Raw genomic sequence first — 16,274 nt, forward strand, 5'->3', positions numbered from 1 at the left:
TATACGCGCTCACACACACACACAACTACATGTACCAAACCTGCGTGCCAGGTCGAGCATACGGATGCACGCACTAGAGCGTAAACATTGGATTTCTTCTGCTGGTCACAAATGTTGACCTTTAACTGTCAAATAAATATCAATCACATAAGTACAATGCTTAACGCCAGTATTACTCCATTGTACTAAACTTAAAAGCTGTAAGAGACAAAGTGTGCTTTGAGCAGTTCACTGAAACCAAACCACTGGAGGTCAAATAGGTTCCACTTCAATCAAAATGAAACACAAATGCTTCACTTCTCTTCTGGTTAAACTGTTTTTATTAAGCAATTAGAACACATGTATCACAAGACAAATGTTTATTTAAAAAAAAAACTGATCTTTATTTAAACCTGAGCTACACTGTCAGAGTACAGTACAACATAGTAACAGGGCAATACTGGCATGAAAATACGACTTTCAATTTCATCTCTCTAGGGCAAAAGTCTTTACCCTTTTGAAACAATGTTATCATCAAATATTACCCCAAAGTATTGTGTACGGCAAACTACACTCAAATGTACTTATGTTTAGATGCATCACAAGCCACAAAATATTGAAAGACTGCAGCTTCTTGAAGAAGTGTTACTTTAATAATGGAGGTAAAAGAGTGGGGAACAAAAAACATTTATAGAAAATATAAAAAAAAGAAAAAAAGGTTTCTAAAAATGTCCCAAAGCCTTTACATAAAAATTTCCAAACATCACAGGTGCATGTGTTCAATAGAAATATTACAAGGACTCTTCTGGACTGGCTCCACATGATTGTGGCAGAGCTATCTACAAAATGTGTGTAGAGCAGGACGTCTGCTCTCAGGCATACATGTCCTCACGGTCCGCATTATAGATCTCACCCTCCTGCAGTGAGGCAAAGTTTAGGAAGTGCGAGGGCCGGTGGACTTCATGGTAGAACTCCTTCGGGTTGGCCAGCTGCAGGTCGTACTTCATGTTGGGGTCATGGCGAACACCTGGAACAAGACAAAAATCATAATTTAAAATCACAAATTCTGCCAATTAAATCAAATGCATGACTTTAGTATCACAGCCCTGACTTGAGAAGCCTTTTTTTTCATAGATACAATAAAAAAAGTAATCTAATTAAAGTGAAAAATATAACTTCCTCTAATAAAAACAAAAAACTATGGCTACTGACCCATGAAGTTGTAGTTCCAGGACACCTGCCCAGGGACCATGAAGAAGCCCAGGAAGCGATCAGAGAGCAGCATCTGCACCCTTTCATAGTGGGATGGCAAGTAGCCTTTAGGGTTGTTGCCCTTGTCCGTGTTCTGCCGGCCCCACTCATAACCACTAGGTGTCAGCTTGTAGGCTGTAAGAGTGCACGAGCCCGGGGTGAAGCTGAAAAAAGAGGTAAAACACATTTAAGTACCATAAAGTAACAGCAATCACATCCCTAGGTGGCTGTAACTGTGACACATCTCTCACTGACAGCAGGCAAGAAACAGCACACAAGATGTAGGATCAAAGGGGCTGGTCCAGATCTGGAATATAGACTTCCATGAAACATACCTGCAAGTAATGATGATGGTCTTCTCTCCGTCCCAAGAAGGGTTGTCAGCCATGACCTTGGCATGGGTGGTGACGTCCTGTGGAGACAGCTGGGGCGACTCATTAGGCTGGGTATGTATCCAGCCGAGGGGCTCCATTTCCTGTTTAGAGAAAAGGCAAGAAGTTAGAAATTGTTGGTACAACAAATTCTTACAAAGCAGCGAGTACAACTAACAAGCAAGTAAGAATGAGCTGGAAGAAGCTTTCAAGCTGCATGTTCCTTACTTTAAGGTATTCATGACCAGGAAGCTGGTTGGGCAGGTGGACAGTCTGGTGTGTCCCCCACTGTGGCACCATGACAATACAACGAATCTCCTTCACCTGGGGGTTGTCTGGTGGACTGGTGCCATACAGGTAGCCTGCAATCTGGAAAACAGTGCACATCAGTCTCCACAGTTTTTGGCTTTCCTTTGCACAGACTTGATGAGACCCTCAGGTAGAGATGTCACGGTATGCATATATAATAATTTTGATTTATGTCAAAAGGAAAGAGTTGTTCCATCAACTGCAGTACTATCAATCCTACCTGTGCTCGCAGATCTGAGATGCAGATGAACTTCTTGAGGACGTTCTTGGGCAGAATGTAGGTGTAGCCCGTCTCCTTGATGTCGTCAGATGACACATAGATGTGGTTCGTTCGGAGGTGGAGGTTGGCAGCCGATATGGCCCTGACAGGTGAAGCACAAGGAACATTAAAGCAAACGGAGAAACCAAATGTTTGGATTACCTAGTTACACAATTACTACAATAAGCTATGATGATATGTCTTTATTGATAATATACTGTGTCGAAATGCCTCAAAACAAACAGTCCGCTTACCTGACTCTCCATTCAGTCTTAGAGGAGAAGGTCTGGGTCTCATAGTTGGAGGTGGTGGAGGTGATAATCTCATCACCGTGCTTGTTGACAGTGCGGGTCTGCGTGGCAGTGAGCTGCGACTGCTCTTTGGTCTGCTTCTCAATCTCAGCGATCTGCTGGCGCTGCTGTGACGGAGCAGAGATCTCCATACCCAGGATGATGTCACGGATCTCAGACTGTGTCAGCGAGGCCACGTTCACACTGGATGAAGGCAAGAGAAGCATTGATTACTAGATACAAGTCTGGCTTTAATTATATTCCATGAAGTTACTGAACAGAAAATGTTATACAAATTTATTTCAGGCACATATTCAGTCCATGACGTAATACTCACTTGTTCTTTTTGCCGTAATCTGCAAGAATGAGATCTTTGAGTTGCACTTCCACCTTGATCCACTCCTCGTCAGTGAGCGTGGGCCAGATGTGATGAGGCTCTGTGATCGTGGTCTTGTCAGGTTTCAGGATCACTTTGGCGCGGTCATTGTTGACGTGGAGCGCTCTGAGGATCAGGATGAGTCGAGAAAAGGCCTAGAGATTGAGACAGACCACAAAACAAACTATTTACACAGGGGATAAGTTGATCTGCACCCTAATAACTTTTGTTGGGAAACCGCAGGCTCAGGTATACAATACATGATGGAGATATCTTCAGCATGATCCATTTAATCCTGGTTTTATCTTATTGTGGTATAAAGTGATTCTCACTGTGTACGACGAGATGGTCTTGAGCCAGTCGTCGTAGAGGTTGAACAGCACCATCTGAGGCTCTGTAGCCTTCAGGATCAGGTCTCCAAACTTCTCCACCTTCAGACAGGCCTGGAAGGGCAGCTGCAACTCAGAACCTTTGATCACGATGTTGGGGAAGTCAAGCAAGTGGACCTGCACAGAGAGAACAATAGCATTAGATCTGGAGAGCATTGGCGTCATCAACCACCATTCAGAAATGTTTTGTCAAGGCGTGTAATTATTAGAGTGGTTATAAGCATTCAAGAGTCTCACCTCCAGAGGGTCCAGCATGCCCTTCCTGGTTACAATGATCTGTTTGGGCTGCTCCTCCACGGGCAGGGAGCGAATCAGGGCCGCCACTTCTTCAGCTGTCTTCCATTTGGCCAGCTGCAGAAATAAAGCAATTATGAAGTTAGAATTAATTAAAGGAATGAGCTACTTCAGCGTATCTAGTCACTAGAAGGGGTAGGAAAGTGTTTCCGAGTGCATCTGTGTCACCTCCTTTAGTACTATAGTTAAGTTACTTTATAAACAAACAAATTAAACTAAATAGTTATCAACCAGTATTGCTAAGATGGCATATCATACATTATATTATTAATTGAGCTGTATTGTTTCTGTTGTACAAAGAAATGAGCAAAACCAATATAAAAATGCAACAGTACGAGACATTTTCTCAAAAATAACCGTTGTTAGGAGTTTGTTCAACAAAACATGATTCTTAACACATAGAAATCAGAATAAATCCATACATAGAGCAGTTGACAATTAAAGTGAGGCTGGGTGGAGCAGAGCAGGCTCGTACCTGTCCCAGACGTTTCTGTCCGGCCCACACAGATGTGTGAATGATCTTAAGAAAAAGCTGACCAGTCCTGGGGTTGAAGATGAAAATGGCTCCATTGATGGGCTTCGTGGTCAAGTTACCCTCAAAGGTCTGTTGAGATAGACAAAATAAAGATACATTTTTATATTGCTATGCAAAAGCAACATATTCAGACACTTTAATTACAACATTAAAAAGCAGTCATTTCAAAACAGTGCCCCGTTGGGGGTAAAAACAACATGCGGCTCTCACCTTGTGGATGGTGACTCTGTACACGTTGGTGTCATCTACAAACCAGATGATCTGGTTGGAGAAGAGTTCACCATAGTTCTGGGAGGACAGGTAGGGCTCAGTGGGCTCGGAGGAGTACAGCTGCAGACCTTTCCGGATGCGCTCCCTGAGCACATACAGGGCAGGGTTGGCCTTCATGATCTTGGCCATGGCCTGCTGGATCAGAGGCTTGCTTCCAGGGAACCAGTTACCATAGGCACTATGGAGGAGATAAGAGTTAAATACTCTGTTGATACCCAGAGAATGAAACACTTCATGGGAGGTCAGAGTACAGCTACCCAACACCACCATTTGAACTGGTTTACTATTGAAAAAACAAGTTAGGCAGCTAGTGTGAAGACTTCCAAGGCGACTGCACAGCGCACTTGTTGACATGAACAAGTGGATGCCAAAATTCAGGCAATGCAGTTAAGCATTTGCCAGTTATTTTTACCCATTTTTGGCACACTAGGGATCACTTTAAAAAAAACAAACACAGAAAACGGTTCACTCTTCTCAACCACAAATTAAAGGCGTCTTGTTACGTGTAGCTAAGATAACTATGCTAGTTCATTAGGTCACATTTTAGTAAAACTAATTTGTATCTGCCATCATTCTGATTATGTACCTGTGGAGGTTGTAAGCCAAGTCGATGGCAATGAGCACCCCGGTGGGCGAGGGGTAGATACTCATGTTGTCAGTGGTGTAGTCCAGGAACTTGGCCCTGGCATAGCGCTCGATGTCATGCGAGTCATAGTCACCCCAACGCAGCTGGATGTCAATCCAGTACTTCTGTGTGGTGGTGCTGTCCATCACGTCCCTGTAGGAGGAGGTGGACATTTTAATTCATAGAAGCGCAAATAAAAAGGACCTGTAAAATTACTACATTATGAGTTTACATAAAAACAGTGTCTTCAGAGCACCTAGTGTAACTTTAATGTACTCGGTTATATTTTCTCTGAAAGCAAAAGCCGTGTAGCGATAGCTTGGAAAGTCATACTTTGAGTCTGCCAGCAGAGATGGTCTAGAGACGTTCCACTTGTATGATGCAAAGAGGAGGATGTCTGCACAGGAGGAGTTCATCTTGTACGACTTCCTGGGGTGGATGGTTTCCTTCTGCACAGTCTCAATCTCGAGAGCATCCAGCTCTTGATCAAACACCTGAAAACAAAAAACACGTTTATCAGTATTGTGGGGAGAACAATCACAAAGCAAGTGAAAAAACAAGAATGCATTTCAGGGTAAACCTCCATAATGAGGTAAAAAAAACCTACCTGACAGAGATCCATAACCACGCTCTCGTGAATCTTCTGCCACAAGTGAGCCCTGAAGATCTGAATGAGGGAGATCTTCAGTGTTGGGATCTTGCCGTGCATAAAGATTCCTGTCAAGTCAAGTTGCACCTGGAAACCCACATACACCTAAAGACAGAAGACGGGAAATGTAAGCCAAGACAGACATGTTTGGTCCATTGTTTTCTTCACTCATTACTTTTTTCTTCAGGAAACTCAAAATAAATGGGATTGGGATTGATACATTTACAAATGTTGGTTGTACTAACGTTAGCTCTGTTGATGGTGGGTGACCACCAAAGTGTGAAGCGACGGTTTGGGATTTGGTTCAGACCAGAACGCTGGGCATTGGTCAACTTCTTCCATTTCATGGACTCCTCAAAGCCACTGGCCTTTTCCCTAAAGTCCAGAAATTGACACAATTGCATTTTTAAATAAAGGAATAAAACAAATCCACAACTTCAGCAAAAATCAGCTCTAATGATATCAGTGTTATGAGAGGAAAACACAAAATACAGCAAGTTTATCGAATTAACACAGACATTCTCTTCTTTTAAGAGTTGTTTGAGCCCTAAAATCAAATTCTTATATCTCTTCAATTCTCCTCCTATAAGCCTTCTTAGCATCACGGTGCTCTCACCAGAAGAGACCCTCCCAGGTGGGAAAGTAAGTGCCTTTGAAGAGTGTGTGTTCCAGGATGCCCTCCACTCCACCCAGAGCCTGGATCATGTCTGTGCGATAGTTGTTCAGGTTCCACAGTTTGCCATCGTGCCTTTGGTGAGTCCACCAGAACGGATTCTGCTTCAGCACCTACATTCATTCAAGACATCAATAGATAGTTGGCATCAAAATGTATAATGCATGTTTTTAGTACATTAACATACAAAAGTCAGCATTTTATCATGCACATTATAATTAAACACAAAACTGATCCCTGGCACATCATTTAATCCCAAGAAACCTTTCCCTTCAACCCATCAGTGGTGTCTCCATCATACCTGGTACTGTTTGAAATCTGTCCTGACTCTCCAGCCTTTGTCATAGGCCAGTGTGTGTCTGTCCTTCTGGAAAAGTGTGTTGATACGGGGGATTCCTCTGTCCCAAGAGTCCTCCAAATCTTCCAGGGTCAGACGCCTGAAACACAGCAAACACTGCTATTTTCCATGTCTAATTTCAGCTCATATTTGTGAAATTAAATACTATTCCATGAGTGCTGAACAGTCAATCCTATGAATCCAACAAATGTCATCTATGACAAGATTATCTGATTAAGACAATACCTGTTCTGGGCGATGGCCTCCTGTCTCTTGAGGGCATACTCGGCCCAAACCCTCTGGGAGTCGATGAACTCACTCTCCCATGGCTGAATGTAACGATACAAGTTGGGAATCAGCTGATCTTCCTCATGGCTCATTCCTGACCTGAAATGGGTGATTCCCACATCTGTCTGCTTTGACCACCTGGAGAGGGAGAGGAATTTAAGCAGAGTTTAATTTAATAATGTAATTTACTGCCAAGAGATCAAGACAACAGCCTGCATGCAGACTTACCGAAGGTCCGACTGTGGAATAAGCACGTGACCCATTGACAGCATGCCAAGGCCACCCAACTCTTTGGGAGTGTAGAAGACGACAGGTGGGAAGCGGCTAGGCATTTTAGAATTCAGGCCGATCTTGATACGCGTCTGGATCTTGTTCTCACACTTCACCAGCAGGTCTAGGAGCTCCTGGGTGTTGACCACAGCCTCACGGAAGTATGTCATTAGACCGATCAAGGCCGTGTTCCATTTGTTCACAATCTGGAGGTAAAAGAGAGTACATACTGAACTCTTCTGACAAGGGACAGACTACTTTAACATCACATGGTACACGCTCTAGTTCTTTGGGAGAAGGCTGTCAGCTGACCTTAGTGAATGTGGTGGATCCAGAGGCCATCAGGATCTGACGGACTCTGTTGTGGAAGCGCTGCATTGATTCATCATCCACACGCAGGAAACACTGCGCCGTCCTCTCTTTGGTTACCTACACATAATACAATTCAGAGAATTTAACAGGAATGTGATCATGCCTACTTTAAGACAGGCAAGTGTGAGATGCAAGTGTCAGTACTGTAATGTATCAGATCTGTACTCGGTCGATATCCAAAGTGCATCACTTGCTAACATAACAGGTTTATTTTATTTGTGCAGCAATTCCTCACCTCATTCTGGAGGTTCCACACACCATCCTTGTGAGTAAACTCCTCATAGCTGGTGCGGCACTTTGGCAAGATGCGGCACTCAAAGCCACACATGTTGAAGAGCAGGTTGGGGTTGTCTTTGCTGTAGACTGAAACAAAGCTGTTCTCCCACTGGACAGTAGTCACTGATCTGGGCAGGCGGTTCTTGATGTCCCAGAACACTGCACGTCCTCTGAGAAGAAGAATATTAGAAAAGATATTAGTCATTTGTTTCCAAATCTGGTAATGCAATAATTTCCGATATAAGATACTACTAGTTTAAGGAGGTGGAACTCACAGGTTGACATCGTGCTTCATCAGTCTCATGCGGGCATCGCGGGGCCAGCACTTCTTGTTGTTATAACCCACTATGTTCTCATTGTTGGGGTCTGGGTGCTCTGTCAGGTACCTCTGAATCAGATCTCTGGCCTCATCAGCAGAGAACCTGGTGGACCCACAAAAAAGCTTATTTACAATTGATCAACAAAAACCTCCTTTTTCATTCCCGTTCATAAATCTGTATCGTTTGGCAGGAAAGACAGAAGCCATACACTGCAACTAACTAAGTAATTAAAAAGGAAAGGCAGTTTGTAAAACACATGCAGTCCATCAGAGCTTGTGGCCAAAAGCAATATGTCCAAAAGGTCTTTATCATTTTAGGGATTTAATCTCACCTGAAGAAGATGTGGATGCGGTCAATGTAGCGGCAGTATAATCTGATTGGGTGGGCACTCTCCGTGGGTGTGTCTTGGAAACTGAGGAAGTCATTGGGCATTTGAGGTGGGCCGGCCATCTCACTGGCACGGTGCAGGCCCAGCACCAGTAGGTCCATCACCAGGCCGTAGTACTGTACAATGAACGAGGCGAACTGGAGCCCCCTGATGATGCCGTAGGAGTTGGTGTGGTTCATATCCTAGATGGACAAGTGTCAATAAGGAAAAGAGTAAGATCAAGTACAAGTAAATACATAATGATTGCATGTCTAAAACACACAAGTGAGTGCGTTTACCTTGTAGTTGATGACCACGTTGTTCTTGGCTGTCATGTAATCAGCAATGTTGTGGTCAACAATGAGACGCAGCAGCCTGTTGAGCAGAGTCAGATCTATCTTCTCATACATCTTCTCATAGCGGGACTCCAGCATCACGTTGCACTCTCCCTCTGTGGTCTCCCACACGTCCTGCAAGTTGTTGATGCCTGAGGAGAATTAGCAAAAAGATAATGTTTGACTTTGTCCATTTAACATAAGATTCATGTTAACAGTTTAATTCCACCTAAAAAGGAATACTGACATTTTTACAAAACAGTAAACACCATCATTGGTTCTGACCTTGGCACCACTTGTACACCAGGAGTGGTGGTGGTTCAGTGTCAGCAGGTTTGATCCAGGGTGGGAAGAGGCGTCTCTTGTCCGCCTCATACCACAGGTACTGATCAAGGTAGGCATCGGTGATCTTCTCAAGGGGCTCTACATCATACACTGGCACCAGGTGACTGTACAAGTCCATGAACTCAATACCCACCTGCAAAGAAGTAGTTCTTAGACTGACGGGAATCAAATATGATGTGTAAGACATGTCTACAGCAACATTACATTCAAAGCTTTGATATTTGGCTTATAGACAACTTTTTCTGCAATGGTTTACAGAAAGTGTGCTGTTGTTCAGTTCCTATCAATAGTAACTTTTTCCTGCCAAGAGTCTAATGAAAGCGCTGCTCAGGAGAGAGGTTGTCATCCCTCGACAAGAAAGTCAACTTTTTTCTCCTATAACTATAACAAAAAAATATCACCACGTCTTGGTCATTACCTCTTTAAATGCTCTCTGGGTGAGCAGGTGACGTTTGATCCTGGACAAGGCCTCGTGAGGATTGTCGTAAGCCTGCTCAATCAGCCCAAGCTCCTCCCTCTGACTCTGGTTCAGACGAGACTTCACACTAAGGGAAACAGAAAAAAACACACGATAAAGTAGAAAACAACATTCTGGCACTTGCTGACGAAGTTGTTCATGTTGAAACTATTTTTACCTATACGCCTCCTTGAGCCTCTCCAAGGCCAGGATGAGCAGCTTGGTGTCATGTTTGTAGGATAGTGGAGGGAAAGGGATGGGCGAGAACCGCCGACTCTCCAGCCAATGAACAGTGGTGGTGTAAATGGCTACTGCCTCTTCAGCTGTGATGTAGGGGCCATCCTGTAGGCAGGACAAATACACTTTGAGATGGGGATGAATAAAGTAAAATCTAATCTGGCAAAAAAAAATGTTTAAACCAGATGATTTGAACAGCTTATTGTAAAGAAGAATGTAGTACAAATTATGTGTAAATTATCAGAAGCAATATCTGAATGTGAGGAGCCAACTGCAGCTGCAGCCACAGATGAATATAATACACACTTCATTTTAATATTCCTCAAGTTCTTACGCACGAGCAAGCAGACCAATGCAAGTGCGCCTTTGTAAGAGGATTTCATTAAAAGAAACACTGCTTTATAGTTATAGAACTTTCCTTTTTGAGCTTTTCCCCTGTGCGTTACCTTCAGGTAGTTGTGCTGTCTCTCCTGCTCAGCTTTCAGGTACAGACGAGTCAGCCTCCCCAGGTTCTTCTTGCACACTGTCTTGTCCACAGTGGCTCCACGGCGGATTCGCTCACGGTTGTAGTGGGCAGTGTTGGTCCACCAGTCAGCTTTAGCCTTCACGTAGCGCAGGATCATGTTCTCGATGGGAGTGGGCAGGCCTGGCACCTGTAATGAAAGTCAGACAAATCCTAAATTCAAACAAAGCAGTGCTTTCAGGATTCTGTGATTAATCAGTCTTTTAACAACAAACCCTCCCCTCCCCCATATCACACTGAGTGGAATGATCTCTGTATTTCACTGACCTTCCAGGGGATGTTGGCCTTCCAGCACCGCCAAGACTCACTGAGGTGCTGCAGGATGGTTCTGGCCTTGTTCTGTTTGATGCCCTCGGGCATCATGTCCAAGATGTCATGCATCACAGCGGCACGCAACTCCAGGTCAAAGTGAGACTCCACACGCTGTTTGGTCACAGTCTTGGCTACGCCCTTGGAGTGACGTCCTGTTAGGGCAATTGAAAACAGTTGGGTTAAAAAGTTGTTTTTTTTGTTCCTGCAGACGCTACCTGAGCATCATTCAATTTTAGAGCCGAAATAAAAGTGGCCACCACAAAAACATGACTGTATATGCAAACCTTCAAACTGCCTGGCGAGCAGATTTCCCAGCCACCTCTCCAACAGTGGAGTGATTCCCCTCATGAAGAACAGCCACACTCTCCAGCCTGGGGCCCAGAAGCCACAACCTGGACCTTTGCCCACAGGACCCTGTTCAAAAAGAGAAAATCATAATCCAAACGTAAGGTGGCAAGCTAAACATTTTCAGTTTGTAAAAGTGCTTTCTATTGACACCAAACATAGCATCTCAAATACACAAAATTAGCAAATGATATACAGTGTTTACTTACAGTGTTAAACCGATAGTAGATGAGATGCTTCAGATCTTTGCACATCCGGATTTGTCTCATCAACTTGTACTTGTAGCGGTACATGCCTGTCAGCTGACCCACATGGGCAAAGATGTACTGCAGCCCATCAGACAACTACAACAGAGGAAAAAATATGCGATTAGTAAAGTGTGTGAGACAAAGGAAATGTGCTGCTTTAATGACATGAAACCATGGTGTGACCAGATGAGTGACTGAGGTCCTGGGACAGGGATGTCGGATGTGTACAGATTGTAAAGCCCTCTGAGGCAAATTTGTAATTTGTGATATTGGGCTATACAAAATAAACTGAATAGAATAGGAGTGTGCTGCAGATTAAAATGTGTTGCTGAACTAACCTGGAAAGCATCAACGTTTCCCAGTCTGTACTGCACATGGCTGTCCACCACCAGTTTGCTGAGACGCAGCACCTCTCTGCACAAGTGAAAGGCGTTACCGAATCGGGACTTCTTTCTTTCCTGGGGACAAAAACAAGAACACAGTTTAAGTCAACCATTAAATATTGAGTGCTGTTGGCAAACAGAATACAGTTAAGCAAAAAAAGGACCATAGTCCATGTTTTTAGCTCTGTAGAAAATATGGATTAACTAAATGTTGAGTACTTTTGTGCGTAAACTTAACCAAAAGGATAAGAATATTCTACGTTCAGAGCATCATTTAACCTAGTCTTCTTGTTTGTTTACACAATACAATGTAGTCAACAAAAACACTAGATAGATCTGCCCGGGAGATTGTACCTTTGTGGTCAGTGTCTTGACAGGCTTCAGGTTGAAGTTGTAGTCGAGATGCAGGTAGTTGAGGTTCTTACGGTGGATAAGCAGATTGAGCATGTTGTAACCCTGTCGGCAAACCTGCAGTCCCACCTCCACCCAGTCCAGCTTGGTGGACTGAAAGAACTTTGTGGCCTTGAAGGAGCGGAACAGATACCTGAAAAACGACAACAAAAAGTATGAGCTAAGAAATAAAACATTACTGGCAGCTTCAATTAGAAAGACAGATTAAAGGGAAATCTAAATGGAGTGTCCAAGGATGCTCACCTCTTCTTCTGGGCTTTGGGTGGTCTGTGTTTAAGAGCATTGAGCACATAGTACTTCAGCAGTTTCTGGTATGACACGCGCACTTTCACTGGCTGTCCTGCAGGGCAGTGCTCACGGTACCTGGAGGATATATTTACAACTTCCATTTAGAATTTTTCAAATTACCATTTTACATCTGAATGAGATGCACAGAAATCCCCACAAAGCTGACCCATCGGTTTTCTATCTGTAAATGACAGATGTAGTCTTGTTCCCAAATGTTAGTAATTGGCTCACCAGTTCTTGATCAGGGGGATATCTATGGCACGCCTTGTGCGCCCAGATCGGAGGTTGAAGGGTCTCGGGGCCCACAGCAGAGCGATGCCATTGGCAGTGTTGTCTGTGTAGAGTGGGGTCTCCTTGAGGAAAGGCTCTGCATACTCAGGAAGCTCAAACTCCTCATCGTCATCAGGCAGAGGCTCCTGACTCTGTGGGTTCAGGTAAATCACAATGAGAACGTTTTTAAGTTGAAAAAATAGACTTATAAAAACAGCTAAATGTCAGGAAAGGGGATTTCAATCATTTCCATGTTATACCCCTATTTTAACTCAGCAATGTCTGAATGGTGAAGGGTCAACTGCTACTGCAGCAAGAAAGTCACCATTAATTTCAATATTCCTCCAGTTCTTACGCACAGGCAAGCAGACCAATGCAAGTGCGCCTTTGTAGGAGGACGCTATTCAAAACTTTACATGTGATGTGCTGAGAGAATTCTGTCCATATTTTCCAACGGTAGAAGGTGGATAATCAGCCACAGTCCTCCACACTTACCTTGACAGAATGTCTGTGTGAAATGGGGTTGATAAGCGGATCGAAGTAGAATGCTGGGAGATCTGGATCCTCTGTCTTGATAAACACCACATTGGGTGTATGATACCTGCAAGAGTAAAGTTATGAGTATCTACTCATTTCTGAAAGTAAGTGTAGTCATTGCGTAAGCAAAGATGTTAAACAACAAGTTATTTTTTGATATATTTAGTATTAAATTGAATATTTTAAATGAACCGCACCTTAAAGAAACCACTCATTTATGTATGCATTTCTTACCAGGTTAGGTGGACATGGTGCGGCAAGTTGTTGTACAGGTAGGGGAAGGCGATTTTGTACTCTGTCCTGATAGGCTGTCGGATAATGATCTTGTTGATGTCATTGAACTCATTCCAGTCTTCGTCCCTGCAGGGGACAGAGGTTCAGTTAAGGCACAAATCATCTACTCTTATTGTGTTTTTAGGGGTGAAATATGCATCTTAAAAATGTAATAAAAAGTCGAACAAAGATTATATTTTAGAAGTAGTCATGCCATGTGTCCTCCATAATAGAACAGAATTTACAGTGTAAAGTCTGTAGGTCTATAATCCATTAAAGGCAAGAGGTCCTTACTGGAGGTTGATGTCCCTAACCAGTGGCTCAAACTTCGGTCCCCCAGGGATGGCCATATTCAAGGCCTTGGAAGTGAAGAAGGCCTTGAGGTCAAACAGATAGAAGTAATTGAAATCCACCAGGTCCGTGAGCAGCTGATTGGCCAGGCGGTATAGTGTGGACATCATGGGCAGCGTGAACTGCCAGCGACGGTAGGTGGTGCCATTTACAAACCTGAAGAGGGCAGAAATTAATTATTGTTCGACTCTGCTAGACTATTTGTCTGAAAAAAAAAAAAAGTGATGTGATGGCTTACTTGGCAGTGTCTTTGAGGGGTTGGTGCTCATAGAGCCACTCTCTAACTGAAGAGTCCTCCTCAGAGTCCAGCTCCATCTGGATTGCCTCCAGTGGTTCCACATCAAGGATGTTGTCAGCATAGTCCAGCGGCGGCTCCTCATCATCAAATGGTGGAAAGCGCATCCGCTTGAAGTGCCGACGATCACGCTTCTCACGTCGCATCATGATCCACATGGTGCTGGGAGGAGGGTAAAGGATATCAAAAATTAGAATTAAATTTGAAATACAAATGAGTATAAGTCACTTGATGTGGAATTTTCCAACGTGCAAGTGCCGTAAACTGCAAACATGATAACACAATCACAACACCACACTCTCTTACCCCCACTGGGCGATGTAGACTGGTTCGATGACCCAGGGAATTTCATTCACAAAAGAAATAGCTCCAGTGATGTGGTAGAGGACGGGCACATCTCTGATCTGTTCCCAGGGCATAGGCATGTTTTCCAGCAGCTTCAGTACAGCATGGGGCATGTACTTGAGGGCACTGTTCAACAAAAAGAAAGCTGGATGAGCTGTGGCAGTGGTGATGGATATTCTTTTAGCAAAGAATCATTAAGCAAGGTGTTTTTAACCAAGAAATTGTACAAAGACAATCAGCTTTAAGACGACATGTGCATTCAATTCTACCCATGGTAACTCTGAAAAGGTTTAATGTGTATGGTGTGAATCATATTTACCCGAGGTACACCCTCTTGTCATGGCGAAACTTTCTATTAGTCATGTCTCCATGGTCCCTGATGATCTTGCGAACATGTTCAGGTGGCATGTCTTCCTTCTGTGCATCTACAAAGCCAAACTTTCTCTTTTCTGAGTAGCGCTTTGCCTGCAAGTGCTGCCATTTTCTTGCTGTAAAGTTGGAGGAAATTTAAAAATATATATATTTATGTTGACTTGTGATATAACATTGTAGTTTTGACCACTCCATGAAAGTGATGCATTGAGTGAAAGCCAACATACCCTTCTCTTGCAGTTTTTCTTCAGACATGTAATCCGGGACAGGCACAGGAGGAGGTACACCTGGGGGCATCCCTACAGGGACCCCTCTGTAGGGGAAGGTAGCTGCCATGGCGCGTCACTACTAATAACAAAACCAACAAACAAACAAACTTCAATTAGCCCTCGCCGTTAATGTGTTGTCTGCATGTATGCTATCAAGGAGTGGGGTTACAAGTTTTAGAATTACAAATCACATTTACATGTTTAACCTGCACAAACATTCAAATCGGACACCGTTCTTTAGCTCGCTTATTCTATAAAAAAAAAAAAAAAAAAAAAAAAAAAAAAAAAAAGGTACAAACCATGGCAAGTTTGTGAAATCACTACATTTAAATTAATATTGTTCATTCAATACAAGCTGGTATTCGTTATGGAATATAGCACATGATCTCATCCAAGTAAAACCAACACGACCATTCATTTGTTTAAGGGTTAGCCAGCTAGCTTAACAACATGGCTTCCGTACGGCGCAACGTTTTGTAAACCTTTTATATCTCTAGACTTCACTAAATACCCGCTCGGTAAACATCACAGTGCAAAATACATAAAACATTATTTACAATAAGATACACGGCAAGTTTACAAAAAACAAGTCGACGTTGGCCCTCTAACGTGAGTAGATTGACGTTAGTTAGGCCAAGCGTGGACGTAGCGGCTAGCTAGTGAACTGAAACAACGAGCAGCTAACGGCTAAATGTTTGGAAACGCTTTCAAACCCACGCACCTCTCCGCCTTCTCTCCGTGTAATGTATTAACGTTGAAGACAGCCGCGTTCCACACACACTCGGCTACCACAACATTTCTCTTTCAAAGTTGTTTCGTCCTTTTTCCGATTCACCGTTGTGTTGACTTGTCTTCAGAAAACCGCACGACGGACGACGGCGGCCACACGATGAACGCAGAACGCTGGAAGTCACAGAGAACGTGTACGCCGGATATAAGTACGTCGTAGAACTAAATGATTCGGGCTCTACGTCGAAAAGTACGCAAACGTAAGACGAGCGCAATTTTTCAAGTACCCGGATTACACCGATTCCGGAGCACGACTGCCCCCTGTATCGTTGGGGTGGAAACTACAGGGGTTCAACAAGTATGCTCCATACCGATATTTGATATATCCTTCTGTAAACAAATGGATAGATGAATCAATAGATTTACCAAATATTAATTAAAAATGTTTA

At 43.4% G+C, this 16,274-nt stretch overlaps 1 protein-coding gene across 2 annotated transcripts; it reads right to left on the bottom strand.

The window, feature by feature from the left end:
• Window positions 1–358: 358 nt before the first annotated feature.
• Window positions 359–16,028, bottom strand: prpf8 (pre-mRNA processing factor 8). Of its 2 annotated transcripts, none has more exons than XM_034548066.1 (43): window positions 15,818–16,027; window positions 15,055–15,175; window positions 14,775–14,943; window positions 14,417–14,581; window positions 14,054–14,272; window positions 13,759–13,971; window positions 13,426–13,551; window positions 13,150–13,255; window positions 12,616–12,806; window positions 12,340–12,459; window positions 12,040–12,229; window positions 11,641–11,760; window positions 11,264–11,398; window positions 10,994–11,123; window positions 10,665–10,861; window positions 10,321–10,527; window positions 9,816–9,979; window positions 9,599–9,725; window positions 9,121–9,313; window positions 8,800–8,987; window positions 8,465–8,703; window positions 8,089–8,235; window positions 7,773–7,983; window positions 7,478–7,594; window positions 7,124–7,371; window positions 6,854–7,033; window positions 6,572–6,707; window positions 6,214–6,383; window positions 5,843–5,972; window positions 5,556–5,702; window positions 5,282–5,442; window positions 4,910–5,101; window positions 4,264–4,501; window positions 3,994–4,122; window positions 3,462–3,575; window positions 3,168–3,341; window positions 2,797–2,990; window positions 2,424–2,663; window positions 2,131–2,272; window positions 1,830–1,970; window positions 1,566–1,705; window positions 1,192–1,394; window positions 359–1,006 (listed from the first exon to the last, which is right to left on the bottom strand). In XM_034548066.1, exons 2-43 carry the CDS (start codon window positions 15,161–15,163, stop codon window positions 852–854), a joined length of 7,017 nt encoding a protein of 2,338 aa, XP_034403957.1. In that variant the 5' UTR covers window positions 15,164–15,175; window positions 15,818–16,027; the 3' UTR covers window positions 359–851. The 2 variants fall into 2 exon arrangements, with proteins under 2 accessions (XP_034403957.1, XP_034403958.1); XM_034548067.1 differs by having other exon boundaries at window positions 852–1,006; window positions 15,055–15,172; window positions 15,818–16,028.
• Between the last annotated feature and the right edge of the window lie 246 nt (window positions 16,029–16,274).

The sequence above is a fragment of the Cyclopterus lumpus genome, chromosome 13 (genome assembly GCF_009769545.1).
Source record: "Cyclopterus lumpus isolate fCycLum1 chromosome 13, fCycLum1.pri, whole genome shotgun sequence".
In the NCBI taxonomy this organism is placed as follows: domain Eukaryota; kingdom Metazoa; phylum Chordata; class Actinopteri; order Perciformes; family Cyclopteridae; genus Cyclopterus; species Cyclopterus lumpus.